This window comes from Erpetoichthys calabaricus, chromosome 4 (assembly GCF_900747795.2).
Source record: "Erpetoichthys calabaricus chromosome 4, fErpCal1.3, whole genome shotgun sequence".
NCBI classification, from domain to species: Eukaryota; Metazoa; Chordata; class Cladistia; order Polypteriformes; family Polypteridae; genus Erpetoichthys; species Erpetoichthys calabaricus.
Window position 1 is genome coordinate 114,745,457 of NC_041397.2, and position 16,591 is coordinate 114,762,047.

Genomic DNA, 16,591 nt, shown 5'->3' on the forward strand with positions numbered 1-16,591 from the left:
TTTTCTTTTTCAACAATGTCAACTTGGCTCCATGTCTCTCTGAATGCCCCTTCTCACCTTTGCAGATGTAATGCATTAGGTTCAGACAGAAATGTAATAAGCTGCTCTAATGACAAGACTATTGTGACCAATTATTGCAGGAATATAAAATGTGGTATTTTAGGGTAAACATTTGGTATTGGTTATTACTGAAATAATTAGTATTAGTAGTATTTAGCTAAAGTACTTTGTTAGTATTAGTTGGTATAGGGCTGTTTTTAAAGCTGTAGCGTTTTCTTTCCAAGTTGCATCTTGTTTGATTCATTTGTGGAGACACTAGATGAAAGTATTAAAATGTTCCATTATTTTCCATTTGAATTAGATACATGGAAAAATAAAAAGCACACATTCTTTTTTTTTTTTCTTAAGACTTACCCTCCTGCATGTTTCCCAGAAGTCTCAGATTTAATTCTGGGTAACAGATATTAATCTACCCTATAGAACAATGGAAAGGGTAGGTTTTGAGTGTTATGTCACATTAGAGTCCCTGTCCAGTGCTAATAATGCGTAGTTATTAGCTTTCTTTTATCCAGGTATATTGGCAGGTTTATAAAATGTTTCACATCAAGAATGTACTGTATAGTCTATCTATATTACCTCATAATTCCCTAGTTCCCAGCAAAACAAGTTTTTTGCCGACTCTGATTGGCTTCTGTGTGTTATCAGCAACAAGGTACACCAAGATAATTGAAGGCAACTGTATTTTGTTAGTTTGTATATTGACACCTTTTTAACTGAAGTGTATTTCTTTTGTCCGAATAATTTGAATACCTTTTTTGTGACAGTTGGCTTCTTTTTGTTATGGTTTGAATTTCAGAAAAAAGATCCAGATTCACAAGGAACCTCGGTTCACGAATGCCTCGGTACACGTACAACTCGGTTTACAACCAAAAAGTTTGCCAAACTTTTGCCTCGGTTCACGACCACACACTCGGTATACGAACAAGCCAGTTTCCCTTTCGGTTTGTGCGCGCTGATGATTTCCGCACGTGTTGCATTGTTCTCGGTCAGACGTGAACTGTTGAACTGCTGCAATGTAAGAGAGAGAGAGAGCATTCAGGCTGGCTTGTGTGCTGATGAGAGAGAGAGAGAGAGCAGGCAGGCTCGTGTGCTGATGAGAGAGAGAGAGAGAGCGCAGGCAGGCTCGTGTGCTGATGAGAGAGCGCAGGCAGGCTCGTGTGCTGATGAGAGAGAGCAGGCAGGCTCGTGTGCTGATGAGAGAGAGCAGGCAGGCTCGTGTGCTGATGAGAGAGAGAGAGAGAGAGAGAGCAGGCAGGCTCGTGTGCTGATGAGAGAGAGAGAGAGAGAGAGAGCGCAGGCAGGCTCGTGTGCTGATGAGAGAGAGAGAGCAGGCAGGCTCGTGTGCTGATGAGAGAGAGCAGGCAGGCTCGTGTGCTGATGAGAGAGAGCAGGCAGGCTCGTGTGCTGATGAGAGAGAGCAGGCAGGCTCGTGTGCTGATGAGAGAGAGAGAGAGAGCAGGCAGGCTCATGTGCTGATGAGAGAGAGAGAGAGAGAGCGAGCAGGCAGGCAGGCTCATGTGCTGATGAGAGAGAGAGAGAGCAGGCAGGCTCGTGTGCTGATGAGAGAGAGAGAGAGCAGGTAGGCTCATGTGCTGATAAGAGAGAGAGAGAGAGAGCAGGCAGGCTTATGTGCTGATGAGAGAGAGAGAGAGAGAGAGAGAGAGAGAGAGCGCAGGCAGGCAGGCTCGTGTGCTGATGAGAGAGACAGAGAGCAGGCAGGCTCGTGTGCTGATGAGAGAGAGCGCGCAGGCAGGCTTGTGTGCTTGTGAGAGAGAGAGAGCAGGCAGGCTCGTGTGCTGATGAGAGAGAGAGAGAGAGAGAGAGCAGGCAGCCTCTTGTGCTGATGAGAGAAACAGAGAGAGCAGGCAGGCTTGTGTGCTGATGAGAGAGAGAGAGAGAGAGCAGGCACGCTCGCGTGCTAGAGAGAGAGAGAGAGCGCGTGCAGCTGAAAGCGAGCCTGTACGTGCAGCTGAGCAGGGAGCCTGGGTATTTGTCAGTGTTATTCAATGTTTTTACATTAGTTTACTATTACACTGTGCATTCTATGGTGTAATTAACTATATTTGTGCTTAAAAATATTTTAAAAAAATATATTTACATACAGTTCGTATGGTCTGGAACGGATTAATTGTATTTACATACAATCCTATGGGGGAAATTGCTTCGGTTCACAACCAATTCGGTTTATGACCAAAGGTTTGGAACAAATTATGGTCATGAACCGAGGTTCCACTGTATGTAGTTTTTAATTTTAAGTTACTGGTGACTGCACTGAATGATTGACACCTTATGTTGTGCAATCTTGCATTAAATTTTATTATTGTCCAGTCAAGCCATAGCCATTCACACATCTACAAGGTAGTAGTCTTGAAGAAGAATAATTAGTATGCTTAAGCAAAACTCTGCTATATTTGTAGGTATGTTTAAGGTACAATGTACAAATAGTGTGAGACTAAAAAAAATTACTTAATATTTTAACTATTGTAGTTTGGAACAAGGTGATAAAAGTTAGTGGCACAATAGTTTGTGTTCTAATATGTGAGGAACCTACATGTAATTGGCTAGAGAGCAATGGGTGCAGACTTTAATGTTTTCATGGTTCATGGAAGAATCTCTTTTCTGGATAAAATTTCTAAAAAGAAACTGCTCCATTCTTTAACAGCTGTAATGTCATCAATGCCTGACTTTTATGAGAGGATGAAGACAAAGTTACGTACAGAGGCTCAGGGAGCGGATACAGTAGTGTGGCTGGCCATCTCTCCTGCTACCATCAAAGAAAAGAGTGGTTGTTTTTTCCAGGGTAAGTTGTGTACTGTACCTCATGAAAATCTCAAAGTTCATCAAAAATACTGTTGGTTGCTAAAAAAACATATGAAATGCAGAAGCTTGAGTTTTAATGTAGTTATTATAAATGGTTTTATTGACAGTTTTCACACATTTTACTAACTATGCTGTTAATAGTATGTTATCATTAAAAACAATAGGAATCTTGAAATGTGTTACTGTCATTTTTTTCATTGTTCTACTGTATATCTTGTCAAAAAGGCTTACAATATGTTTTATAGAATGCAGACTGTTTATAGATGCATATAATGGATACTAGAAGTATTTCCAAAAAATTTCCTCCAAACAATATGGTAATTTTAACACAAGGTACAAAATGATCTATTTAATGTGGCTCAGGTTACAGAGCAAAGTATTCCAGAGATTAAGTGTTATTGTTAAATACTATATAACTTCTATACAAAATACATAGTTTTTTTTTAACTAATAAAATATGTAGAGAAAATAAATATCCATTATACATGCGGCATTAAAGAAAACAAAGTACTTCTCATTTTAATTTTCTATGTCATGTACTACTTTGAAACAAGACTAAATTTAAAAAAGTACTTTTTACCATTTGTCTAACAAAAATAAATATGAAAAAAAAAATTACATATATATCAAGGTCTGAATATATATATATATATATATATATATATATATATATATATATATATATATATATATATATAATTCAGACCTTGATTTAATTATTTGATATTGGCTGTTAAGCAGTGCTTAAATTTACAATATTTACAGTGCATCCGGAAAGTATTCACAGCGCATCACTTTTTCCACATTTTATGTTACAGCCTTATTCTAAAATGGATTAAATTCATTTTTTTTTCCTCAGAATTCTACGCACAACACCCCATAATGACAACGTGAAAAAGGTTTACTTGAGATTTTTGCAAATTTATTAAAGGTAAAAAAAATTGAGAAAGCACATGTACATAAGTATTCACAGCCTTTGCCATGAAGCTCAAAATTGAGCTCAGGTGCATCCTGTTTCCCCTGATCATCCTTGAGATGTTTCTGCAGCTTAATTGGAGTCCACCTGTGGTAAATTCAGTTGATTGGACATGATCTGGAAAGGCACACAACTGTCTATATAAGGTCCTACAGTTCACAGTTCATGTCAGAGCACAAACCAAGCATGAAGTCAAAGGAATTGTCTGTAGACCTCAGAGACAGGATTGTCTCGAGGCACAAATCTGGGGAAGGTTACAGAAAAATTTCTGCTGCTTTGAAGATTGAACTCTTTGGTGTGAATGCCAGGCGTCACATTTGGAGGAAACCAGGCACCGCTCATCACCAGGCCAATACCACCCCTACAGTGAACAAATAAAAACAAATAAAAAGCACCATACAGACCTTTAAATAAAGCCACACATCTACCAAATGTTTATAAGATGTTTGTCAAGAAGATACAAGGCTAACATGTTTAACAGGTCTGTAAGTAAAAGACCCACTTTGCTGATAAGCTCACAAGAATAATTTTTACTGAGCAGCAATTTCAAGTTTGTCCTGATCTTTTCTTTTGCCAATTAAAATGTAAGCTGCTGCACTTAACACAAATTCGCTATCCTGACTCATAAGGTGTCTGTTTTAATTAAAAGACAGCTCTAAATTAATTAAAGTAGCTTTTCTTGCTGTTTGTCAAATTGTACAGTACAACTCCTCTTATTCCTTGTTCTCTGTTTATTACTCCACTTTCTTTAACGTAATGGCTAATTTTCCAAGCTTCTCTCTCTCTGGTCAAGTCTGCCTTACAGGTCACTATTTAGTGGAAGTTCGCAGCAAAAAAAAAAAAAAGACATGCACTAACTCAACTACTGTACTGCCTTGTGTAAAGGAGCAGAACAACTAAATTACTGTAAAGCAAAGTAAAGCAGATGCTGAAAAAATAATTATCTGTGATCGGCCAATTTACAGATCACCAATCAATTGTGACAACTGGCAGATTTAGATTGGTAGCTGATCGATCAGAACATCACAAATTATACACATTCCAAATTTCTCTGGGACAGAAATGTTAGGAGCAAGGCAAAATGAAAATGGTGAATTAGCTAGAAGCAATATGGAAAAAAATGTGAGGGTGCATTCTATAGGCCAGGATTTAGAAAACTGTTGTTGAAAATAAGCACTACCACAGCATTATGGAGGTTGCCCCTTTGTACACAATGCTGTAGTTTTAGACTGAAATGATGTGGATTGTTGTGGCAGAACTCATCACTTGTTATTGTAGAAACCTGAATATAGAATATTTTGTCTGAATTGTTAGCACTGGTGATTATTGTTATAATTATTTCAATTATTGTTCATATATTGCAATATCTAAATTAATCTTATAGAATTATATGGAAAAGCCTTGAAGACAATTTTTAAATGTTACAGTAATCCCTCCTCGATCGCTGGGGTTGCGTTCCAGAACCCCCCGCGAAAGGTGAAAATCCGTGAAGTAGAAACCATACGTTTATATGGTTATTTTTATATTGTCATGCTTGGGTCACAGATTTGCACAGAATCACAGGGGGTTGTAGAGAGACAGGAACTTTATTCAAACACTGCAAACAAACATTTGTCTCTTTTTCAAAAGTTTAAACTGTGCTCCATGACAAGACAGAGATGACGGTTCCGTCTCACAATTAAAAGAATGCAAACATATCTTCCTCTTCAAAGGAGTGCGCGTCAGGAGCAGAGAATGTCAGATAGAGAGAGAGAGAGGGAAAAGCAAACAATCAAAAATCGATATGTGCCGTTCGAGCTTTTAAGTATGCGAAGCACCGTGCGGGAAGCATGTCGCTTGACAAAGCAGCTGCAAGGAAGCCCAGCAAGAAATGGAGCAATGTGAAGGTAGTCTTTCAGCATTTTTTAGACGAGCGTCCGTATCCTCTAGGGGTGGGAACAGCCCCCCTGCTCACACCCCCTCCGTCAGGAGCAGAGAATGTCAGCGCGAGAGAGAGAAAAGCAAACAATCAAAAATCAATAGGTGCTGTTTGATCTTGTAAGTATGCAAAGCACTGTGCGGAAGCATATCGCTTGACAAAGCAGCCACAAGTAAGCCCAACAAGGAATGGAGCAATGTGAAGGTAGTCTTTCAGCATTTTTTGAGGAGTGGCCGTATCCTCTAGGGGTGCGAACAGCCCCCGTGCTCACAATATATTTGAGGAGTTTTATTTAATACGTAATACGTGCTCTGATTGGGTAGCTTCTCAGCCATCTGCCAATAGTGTCCCTTGTATGAAATCAGCTGGGCAAACCAACTGAGGAAGCATGTACCAGAAATGAAAAGACCCATTGTCCACTGAAACCTACGAACCAGCAAAAAATCTGCGATATATATTTAAATATGCTGACATATAAAATCCGCGACAGAGTGAAGCCGCGAAAGTTGAAGCGCGATATAGCAAGGGATTACTGTATTTTATGTGTTGGTTAGAATGAATGGCACAATGTCACAGAGGGTAGCGTTGCTGCTTGACAATGCCAGGAACCAATATTTGGTTATTACCTCATTACTGTCTGTGTGGACTTTTCATATTCTGTCTTGTATATACTGTTGTATAATTTTCTCTGTATTCTTTAGTTTTCTCCCACATCATATGCTTTTAAAAAAATGGAGGTCCACTGTTTTACTTTCTAAAATGTTCAAAAGAAGTTGGGGTTCGTGTATGCAGTACACCTTGAGCAAAGCAAAACACAAATGTTTCTTGCTTTATTCATTGCAGTAAAAATCTTTTTAAATAATTGATTAGAATAATGTTGAAAAATAACAATAATAATACTACTAATAATAATAATACCTTTTATTTTCTATAGCATACTAATAATAATAATAATACCTTTTATTTTCTATAGCACCTTTCCCATGCTCATGGTGCGTATTCAGCTTTCAATAAAAGCCCTACCAAAACCAGTGAGTAATGGATTTTAAAGATAAATGCATGTGTGAATCTCATACTTAAATAGTGGGAGAAAAACTAGGTTCATTTGAGGTGTAAGACGGCACTTTTTCATTGAAACGGACGTAAGGGTCTGAAACAAACCTGCAAGTCATGTACAGTATTTGAAGAGGGAGAAATCTTGGGACTACTTACATATTAAATAACCAAACCAGCTCCATGAAATGCTCTCAGTTGTCTAATTTCAGTTCTAATTGTCTTTTTCAATTATTCTTACAATTGAAATTTTTGATTTTGAACAACATCATTTATTTATATAGCACATTTTCATTTAAATGATGTAGCTCATAGTGCTTTACAAGATGTAGGAATAAAAAGGAAGCATTATAAAAATAAGATTAGGCAATGCTAAGTAACAAACATAAAGTAAGGTCTGATGTCCAGGAGGACAGAAAAAACAAACAAAAAAACTCCAGATAATAGCCTGCCATTCCAGCTAGGACAGCTACCTGTCTTTTTTGTAGAAAAGGTCATAAGAAAATTAATGATCACAATTGATCAAAAGTAGGAGAAGGGTTGTTTCAAGTATCTGCTTATTTCTGAAGACATCCACTTGAAATGTTCATCTCCATTCAGTTTTATGTTAAAAATGCACATTTACAATTTGTGCTTTCATTTTGGTGTTGTAATTTCTTTAAGTGTTATGAAGTACTACATAACATTTTAAATATATTTGATTTTTTAAATTTTTTTTTCACATTCTAGACAGACGTCCAGTTTCCACGCACTTGCCTCTGGCACTTACGCGATCTTCATCTGCAGATGAACAGAAGTTATTGAAAATTTTGGATGAACTTGCAGAGAGCTTCAGATCTAAAAGTACTTAATTTTGCCTTAATTTTGTCAAATATGACAATTCACACTACACCCTGTGATAACAGTGCAATTCCTATGTAATTAATTACATAATCTTTGAATTTACAATTTTGGACATATTTCTAACATCTTTAAATTGCTTTTTTAATATTTATGTTCTTAGTTTTATATAATTTGAATGACTGTTTTCTGCTTATTTGGTTTGTAACAGGAATTAAAATTGCTTTTTAAGTTGCATAGTGTTTTGACTTGATTTCTTTTGCTACTAATATTTACTCGCACTTGCTGTCTCGTGCAGCACTCCTGCAGTCTTTTTTTTTTTTTTTATACAATATAGGCTTAATGTAATCTTTACATTTATTTCCACATAGGCATAAAACTTCTTGGCAAATTTTACATAAGCTAGTAAAATCATGATATATAGTAACAATTGCAAAAATGAATTAAAAACAATACTGTTTAAGAGCTTTGAATTTCTTTTCCCTGTGATGGTTTCCGTGTTACAATACCTTTATCACGAGTGATGAGCTGTTTTTTTGTCTGTATTTAATGTTTATACCAGTATTGTGTCTGTTTTTACACATAATACTGCATTTTGTGTGATTAAAAAATATATATAGTCCTAAAGGACACTTTTAGTGGTCTGATTAAATAAAAGCTCAGGATATATCATTGTAAAACTTGTTTTGCTTAATTCAAAGCAGTTGCATGGCATTTTACATTGGAGGGACATTTTTCACAGAGAAGACAGTTCCATGCATTTGTGTAGGAGTTGAACCTACAGCACTAAGCAAGTTCCAGCATCTACTGAACATCCTGTTTGCACAAAGACATCCTGGTGTTTGCCCTTGAGAATTTGTTTTTACTGTAGTGGATGTAACTAACTGTGTACTTGTTTACAGCACAAAACTTTTCAAGAGCAGGTATCTTCTGTTTGCACATTTGATAAGAAGAGAAACCAAGGAACAGTGTATTTGCAGTTTACCTAGTAGTCTAGTGCATGTTGGAAACCTAAAATGGCATCAAGTGTTGTAAGTGGTTTGTGTTTATTGGGGCTATCACTATTATTTTGTATTACAGGCTGTCCCATATATTTATTCAGTTACAAATGCTGTTATAATATTCACAATTCAAAGAACTTCGAAAGTTTAAAGATATTGATACCACTTCATTTGATCCATTGTTGTAGCTGTCTATCCAGTTTTTTAATCCATTTAGTTCCTTACAGCACTTCTGTTCATCAATTTTTATTTTTCTGTTTGCTTATAAGCTCTTGATCATAGAATACATTTTTTAATCCCTTTTGAATCTGTCAAATTTGTTTAATGTGTTTTTACACTCAATCAGCAGCTTTTCAACAACGCATGAATATGAGTTGTATTAGTGATCTGAAATGTCTGCCAAATGCATTTTAAGCTTTAATAATTGCTTACACAATTTCCCTAGGTTTCATTAGGTCCTTCATAACAAAGCCTTTATGTACAGGAGATTGTTTAAATGGAAACATAGCTGCGTAATACTAATTTCACTTTGTTCAAAGAAATACAGTATATGTCAAAGTACAATTAGAATGGTTTGCTTTGTATGTAATCTGCAGTTAACAGTGTTGGAAAAGAGCTGTCTGTTTTGCTCTATTCATGCCACGCTGATGGAGTGGAAAAAAAAGCCAAATTTTGGTGGACCGGAACCACTGTGGGCACTTTTATTTCTACTAGTAGTAGGCCACCTACGATATGTGATATAAAAGTAGTACCTGCCCTTGATATTGAAGGAATACTCTACCCAAAAATTATATATATATTATTTTACTTACCCTATGAAGTTCAAGGTGATGGCTGAGAAAAAATTGTAATCTCATGTTTTCATGCACAACAAAGACAGCAATGTTTCTGATATAATAGGGGTCTATGGTGACCAACAATGGACAGTAGCAAACAACATGAAAAAGTCCAAGGAAAAAATATCATGTTGCCTAATCCACATTTCAAGTCATCCAGTTTTACATTCACAACATTCCAAACATGTATTTTTTACTAAAATATTATTAAACTACCGTGTATATACTCAGGTATAAGTCGGGTCTTGAAACCCAAAAAATCAGCCATAAAATCAGACCCCAACTTATATACCCGTTCCAAAATGCGACACTTATTTTTTATTTTTTTTTTTCATCTTCTTGCCTCCAATCTCGCACCAGTTTATCAGACGCATCGAATTTTATTGCAGCAGCACAGTTACCAATTTCTTTCGCTAGTTCAATGACATTTAATTTAAAACCAGCTTCATAGTTTCTTCTGATCGAACGCTCCATCGTAGATAAGGGATGCTCTTACAATAAAGGTGTATGAAGGTGTGAGATACAAAAAACACATCAGTGCAAACGTGGTTTCAGAATAGTTTGGGTATTACCGTGTGGTCATGTAGGCACAGTAGAGAGAGAGAGGTTAGGAGCATGTGCTGATACAGCACATTGCTGCACCCAAATAGAAAAAAAAGGCAGTGTGCTCTGTGGTTACTCTATTAGGTTGACGTTTAGCATATCATAATCTCTTGGACCAATAGTGTGAGTTTTCCGCATTCAACTTATATGACCGACATTATAAAATACCAGAAATTATACAATAAAATCAAGTCCCGACTTATCCGCGAGTATATACGGTAGTTGTGCTATACATCCAAGACAGGTTGAAATCTAAATAATTAACATAGACCTCCGTGTTAACGTTTCTAGTTCACCATACAATACATATGTCTCTGTTATATGCCATTTGGTATGAGATTCATAAAAGCAGTGTCAGTGTTTGTGATGTGACATTTGTTGGAATGACAGATGTAATGCAGCTCATTACTAAAAATGCGATGCTCCATCTTTTGGAATGACAGAGCCAGAGCAACCACACTGCTACACAGATACTTAGCCTTTTATTAAGGTGGATGAGACACATCCAGAAAACATTCTCCTGAATGAAAACAGAATGTGCCCAGAAATACATAAGTATTTGAATTGAAGAAATGCCAACATGCCTCATTCATGGGTCAGGAGTCCAGTTTACTCACTGTAGACTAAAGATTAAAAGTTATAGAAAAGTGACTAAAAACATTATCAGGAGGAGAACATGCCTCGGATGTTGATACTGCAATACAGGAGTGAATAACAATAAAACATAAAAATCAGCACACAATATTGAGAATAAAACAGTGTACTGAGCTCTTCTGAAGTGAAATTGCATTTGTGACACCACCACTGAGGTCTAGAAAGTGTGACTTAAGACTCGGTAACAAACAGCCAGCTCAACTGTAACTTTCTTTCAGGTACTTTCAAAAATCTTATGTTTAAGAAATATGAACTAAAGACTTAGTCCATAATAATAACGCAAAGTAAGTTCAAATTAGAATGAAGTACTTGACAAGGTTACCCACTATCACCAATACTTTTTGCATTAGCAATTGATCCACTGGCTATTCATTTCAAGGGGCAACCAGAGATAAAAGGGATTATCAGAGGAGGATTCAAACAGAAGATATCACTATATGTAGACAACATGGCGCTCTATATATCATACCCACCATTGCCTCTACCATTTAACCTTAGACATGTTGGGAGTGTTTCCATAAGATCTCTGGTTCGAAATTAAACTGAATCAAAGTGTGCTTTTCACAGTAAATTATTTAGCACATCATATTACAGTTTACATATCTGGGGTAAACATAAAGTTGTTTTCCAAAGAAATAATAACTACAGTTTGCAATAGACCCCTCACAACTAATAACAGAACATCGATTGGTATAAATTTTACATCTTTAGAGTTGGAATCTGCTGTCTGTTTAAGATATGTTAGCCACCACAACTCATTTGACTTGGTAATTAACTACATGACATTAAAAAGTGCTATTAAAGATCATGTATATGATATACTCTACTAAAACACATAATTCATTTCTTTATCACCATTATTGCTGAATGTTATTTCAAGATATTTAATTAAAAATGAAGTATCTTTGTTTTTGAAGTAAATAAACAAAACTTAAAAATGTACCAAACGTCGAATCAGTTAACAAAGCACCAGAACATTACGCCATACATTCGATACGTCTATTATACTTTGATAGTGACAAGTGTAATGGGACTCTTGTAGGCATATTTGTTACAGATCAGCCTTGCAGTTTGTTAAATGGTGTTACTTTTACATCTGAGAAATCCTAAGATGTAGGCAAAAACAACGTATTCTTGGCAGAGGTTTATGCACATCTGGTGTCATGAATTTGAGAAATGAATGCAGCCCATCAGCGCATTCGGGAAGGGCACTTGGAAGACGGTCAGTATGACCAGGCAGACCCGTGACTGTTAGAGACTTTTTGCAGCGAACAAAAAGCTTTTGTTCAGGCTCTACAGATGGTACAACTTGCAGAGAATAGCAAAAACAAATTACAAACAAGCCCTCTGTTGCCTCTTTCCTTTGGAGTTGTCTGGGTGGGATAACCAGTGTTTTGTTTGTTTTGGACATCTGCAAGTTGGACAGATGGACAATGCTTAAAATTTCTGTCTGCAATGTGCATGTGTGACGTGGTTTGAAAAGGCAGAAGTGTGGAAGGTCATCATATCCTATAACCAGAACTCCCAAATTTCTTCATTAGCTTTACATGAGGGCTATAACTCCATCCATTTTTCAAACATGCTTCATCATCTACAGGATTTATAAGCCGTGTGTGAAATACCCTGTAATAATTAGGGGTTCCCATCACTACTCCTGTGCTGGCTGAAATCTTACTCTTACAATACCTTAAGTATGGAGCAAGCTATTAGTTCAAATATGGGTATTTTAAGCAGATGAATAAACAATCTGCAAAAAAAAGCCTCTCGACTTTGTACTGCTGAGCAGCACCTCACGGAACGGCCACTGGCTATCTCACCGTGCAGATTAAGATAATTGTATTCCTTGATCAATTCACCATCCCACCACAGACCAGCACTACAGCTTTACTTGGTTAAGAGCATGAAAGGCAAAAGCAGGTAATCCCGAGGGCAAAGCAGTACTCTGGAAGCATAGATTCTGTTCGTCACTTTCTTCTGTCACACTTTTCGGCATCACTGAGACATCGCCATGGGGTTCCTATTTATATTTCTTCTCTGAAACTCTCCACCATGTTTCCCAAATCTTCTTGAGGCATGTCAACAGACACACTTCCCTTCCCTGGCCCTCAAGCATTTAGTCCTGCTTAGCCAGCAAAGAGCATCTGCCAAACTTGGGACTCCCCACAATATTGATTTTAAGGGGGATGAGGCAAAAGGTTAATCGGGGATGGGGGGGTCCCAGGCCATGAGAGGCTTTTTAGATACAAAACTGTGAAGTTGTCTCACATACTTATTATTGTATATTTAACATGAGAATTCTTTTACAGTTAGGTCCATAAATATTTGGACAGAGACAACTTTTTTCTAATTTTGGTTCTGTACATTACCACAATGAATTTTAAATGAAATAACTCAGATGCAGTTGAAGTGCAGACTTTCAGCTTTAATGAACAAAACGATTGCATAAAAATGTGAGGCAACTAAAGCATTTTTTTAACACAATCCCTTCATTTCAGGGGCTCAAAAGTAATTGGACAATTGACTCAAAGTCTATTTCATGGGCAGGTGTGGGCAAGTCGTTATGTCATTATCAATTAAGCATATAAAAGGCCTGGAGTTGATTTGAGGTGTGGTGCTTGCATGTGGAAGATTTTGCTGTGAACAGACAACATGCGGTCAAAGGAGCTCTCCATGCATGTGAAAGAAGCCATCCTTAAGCTGCGAAAACAGAAAAAACCCATCCGTGAAATTGCTACAATATTACGAGTGGCAAAATCTACAGTTTGGTACATCCTGAGAAAGAAAGCAAGCACTGGTGAACTCAGCAACGCAAAAAGACCTGGACATCCACGGAAGACAACAGTGGTGGATGATCACAGAATCATTTCCATGGTGAAGAGAAACCCTTTCACAACAGCCAACCTAGTGAACAACAATCTCCAGGGGATAGGCGTATCGATATCCAAGTCTACCATGAAGAGAAGACTGCATGAAAGTAAATACAGAGGGTGCACTGCAAGGTGCAAGCCACTCATAAGCCTCAAGAATAGAAAGGCTAGATTGGACTTTGCTAAAGAACATCTAAAAAAGCCAGCACAGTTCTGGAAAAACATTCTTTGGACAGATGAAACCAAGATCAACATCTACCAGAATGATGGCAAGAAAAAAGTATGGAGAAGGCGTGGAACAGCTCATTATCCAAAGCGTACCACATCATCTGTAAAACACGATGGAGGCAGTGTGATGGCTTGGGAGTGCATGGCTGCCAGTGGCACTGGGACACTAGTGTTTATTGATGATGTGACACAGGACAGAAGCAACCGAATGAATTCTGAGGTGTTCAGAGACATACTGTCTGCTCAAATCCAGCTAAATGCAGTCAAATTGATTGGGCGGCGTTTCATGATACAGATGGACAATGACCCAAAACATACAGCCAAAGCAACCCAGGAGTTTATTAAAGCAAAGAAGTGGAAACTTCTTGAATGGCCAAGTCAGTCACCTGATCTTAACCCAATTGAGCATGCATTTCACTTATTGAAGACTAAACTTCGGACAGAAAGGCCCACAAACAAACAGCAACTGAAAGCTGCTGCAGTAAAGGCCTGGCAGAGCATTAAAAAGGAGGACACCCAGCATCTGGTGATGTCCATGAGTTCAGGACTTGAGGCTGCCATTACCAGCAAAGAGTTTTCAACCAAGTATTAGAAATGAACATTTTACTTCCAGTTATTTAATTTGTCCAATTACTTCTGAGCCCCTGAAATGAAAGGATTCTGTTCAAAAAATACTTTAGTTGCCTCACATTTTTATGCAATTGTTTTGTTCACCCCACTGAATTAAAGCTGAAAGTCTGCACTTCAACTGCATCTGAGTTGTTTCATTTAAAATTCATTGTGGTAATGCACAGAACCAAAATTAGAAAAAAGTTGTCTCAGTCCAAATATTTATGGACCTAACTGTATATATTGGCTTGTTAAATGCACACACAGCAGCAGCAGAACCAGGAGTCACTGCTGGCACAGCATAAAGATTAGTGGCACGTCCTCCAAAAGAGGTGCAAATCAGCAGCAGCCAAAAAGGGAGATGGTGTGAACAAATAGCAATGAAAGTGAATATGCAAAACAGTTCAGGGGTTAAAATCGTGTAAACATTACGCAGTGTGGTCACTGGGGGCACAGCAGCTTCCCAAACTCCCGACACAAAGGCTCAGACATAAGTTCCAATGACAACAAAAAGGTATTTTTTTTGTGTGAAACTCTTCTCACAAGTGTTTCCCACACCACAAACGCAACTCTGATTCTATTTATCTCTCTCTCTCTCCTCTGCTCCTTCAGGCAAGCTTTGTTTTCCTCCTCCTGACTCTGGCTCCCTGAGTTGATGCAGGCAGCCCCTTTTATGTAAAATCTGTGAGCACTTCTGGTGTCCTGAAACTGTGCCTCGGGGTGAGGCTGGAGCCCCACAATGTAGGACTCGCTAGTTTCCTCAGTGCCCCGTGGCAGCACCCATGGAACCTAGCAGGGCTGAGCCATTGAAGTACAGTTCCCAAAGTGCCTTGTGGGATTCCGCGGTGGTAACATAACTAGGTGGGGCTGCCACCTAGCGTTTTGTGTGAGACAATACTCTGAGTGAATTTTGTTCCCCTGCTTTTCCACGCCATTGGGGCAATGTTCCCAGCTCTGGCCAGGATATCAGACCTTGCGTGGTATCCCTCACAGTGGTAAATTACCATATGTTCTGTGAAATGAACCGCTGACAATACCTGAAATGTATATGCATTCAAGTAAGCACTACATTTCGTTTTTGAAATATAAATGAAATCAAAGTGTAAGGCTTATGAAGTTACCCGTTCAGCATGCATGAATTGGTCGTTACTGTTAAGAGATATTGAAGGTTATCTTCCTGCATTGGACTGTAAGTTTATGACAAAAGAGATCAGAAACAAAATCTGTAACTTGGAGTCATGTGCACATCCCGGGATTTTGGCCTCAGCATTTATAATTATGTGCGTGGCAGCACATTTTATTTTAAGAACAGACTGACATTTGCACCGAGTAGTTGACGTACATACTTGGACTATTGTCTGTGCCTGCATACTGATACAGTACTGTGAAAAGATTTCCAATCCACGTAGCTGTAATGGTATTTGAATTTTCCGACTACAAACTGCAGTGATTGGCTAAGCAGCGAAGTATATATTGTACTACAGAGTTTGTAGGGTAATAATTATAAGATAATCGCAGTAAAAGAATGTTATACACGTTGTCAGTCTCATCGTGATTCTGTTTGTGCTTTATAAAAGAGCTGAACAACGCAAGTGTCCCCATTATTCACGCTTGTTGTTTTGACACAAATAATGTGTCTCATCAATGCTGCATATCTGTTTGGGAAATCCCGTAATAAAAATGTATCCATTTAGCAAAGGCTTTTATCCGAAGCGACGTACGAGTAGTAAAGTACAGATAAGTAAACATCTGCTGAGTATATAGGTACAGGTAAGTGCAACACATCAATGTAAAAATGAATGAACACAATCGGGGGAATAGCAACTAAGCTACCAGTCACAAGCGCTATAGACAATAAAAAAGAAATTAATTGCAATAAAAATACAAAAGTAGTATCGGTCCCTTATTGCATTAAATTACCCCAAATCGAAACTGCATTATTAAGCCTACATGTACACGTTTGGCGGCGGTTACTAGCTGTCTCTGTCCCAGGAAGTCGACCTGTCTGTGCAGGCACCACTTCAAAGACGGGCACGCTTTTCAGATCGCCCTGTATACCATCGCTTTGCTGAAATGTCATGTCATCTCGGAGAACCTGCCGTCCAGCAAAAAAAAAAAAAAAAAAC

At 38.0% G+C, this 16,591-nt stretch overlaps 1 protein-coding gene across 1 annotated transcript in view; it reads left to right on the plus strand.

Annotated features, from left to right (window-relative positions):
- Nucleotides 1-8,347, plus strand: part of dhrs12 (dehydrogenase/reductase (SDR family) member 12) — a 37,823-nt gene extending 29,476 nt beyond the window's left edge. Inside the window, exons 9-10 of the mRNA XM_028799704.2 lie at nt 2,723-2,860; nt 7,557-8,347. Of these exons, the coding sequence (XP_028655537.1) occupies nt 2,723-2,860; nt 7,557-7,678 (260 nt within the window). The 3' untranslated portion in view covers nt 7,679-8,347. The remainder of the gene's footprint in view (nt 1-2,722; nt 2,861-7,556) is intronic.
- Nucleotides 8,348-16,591: the final 8,244 nt, after the last annotated feature.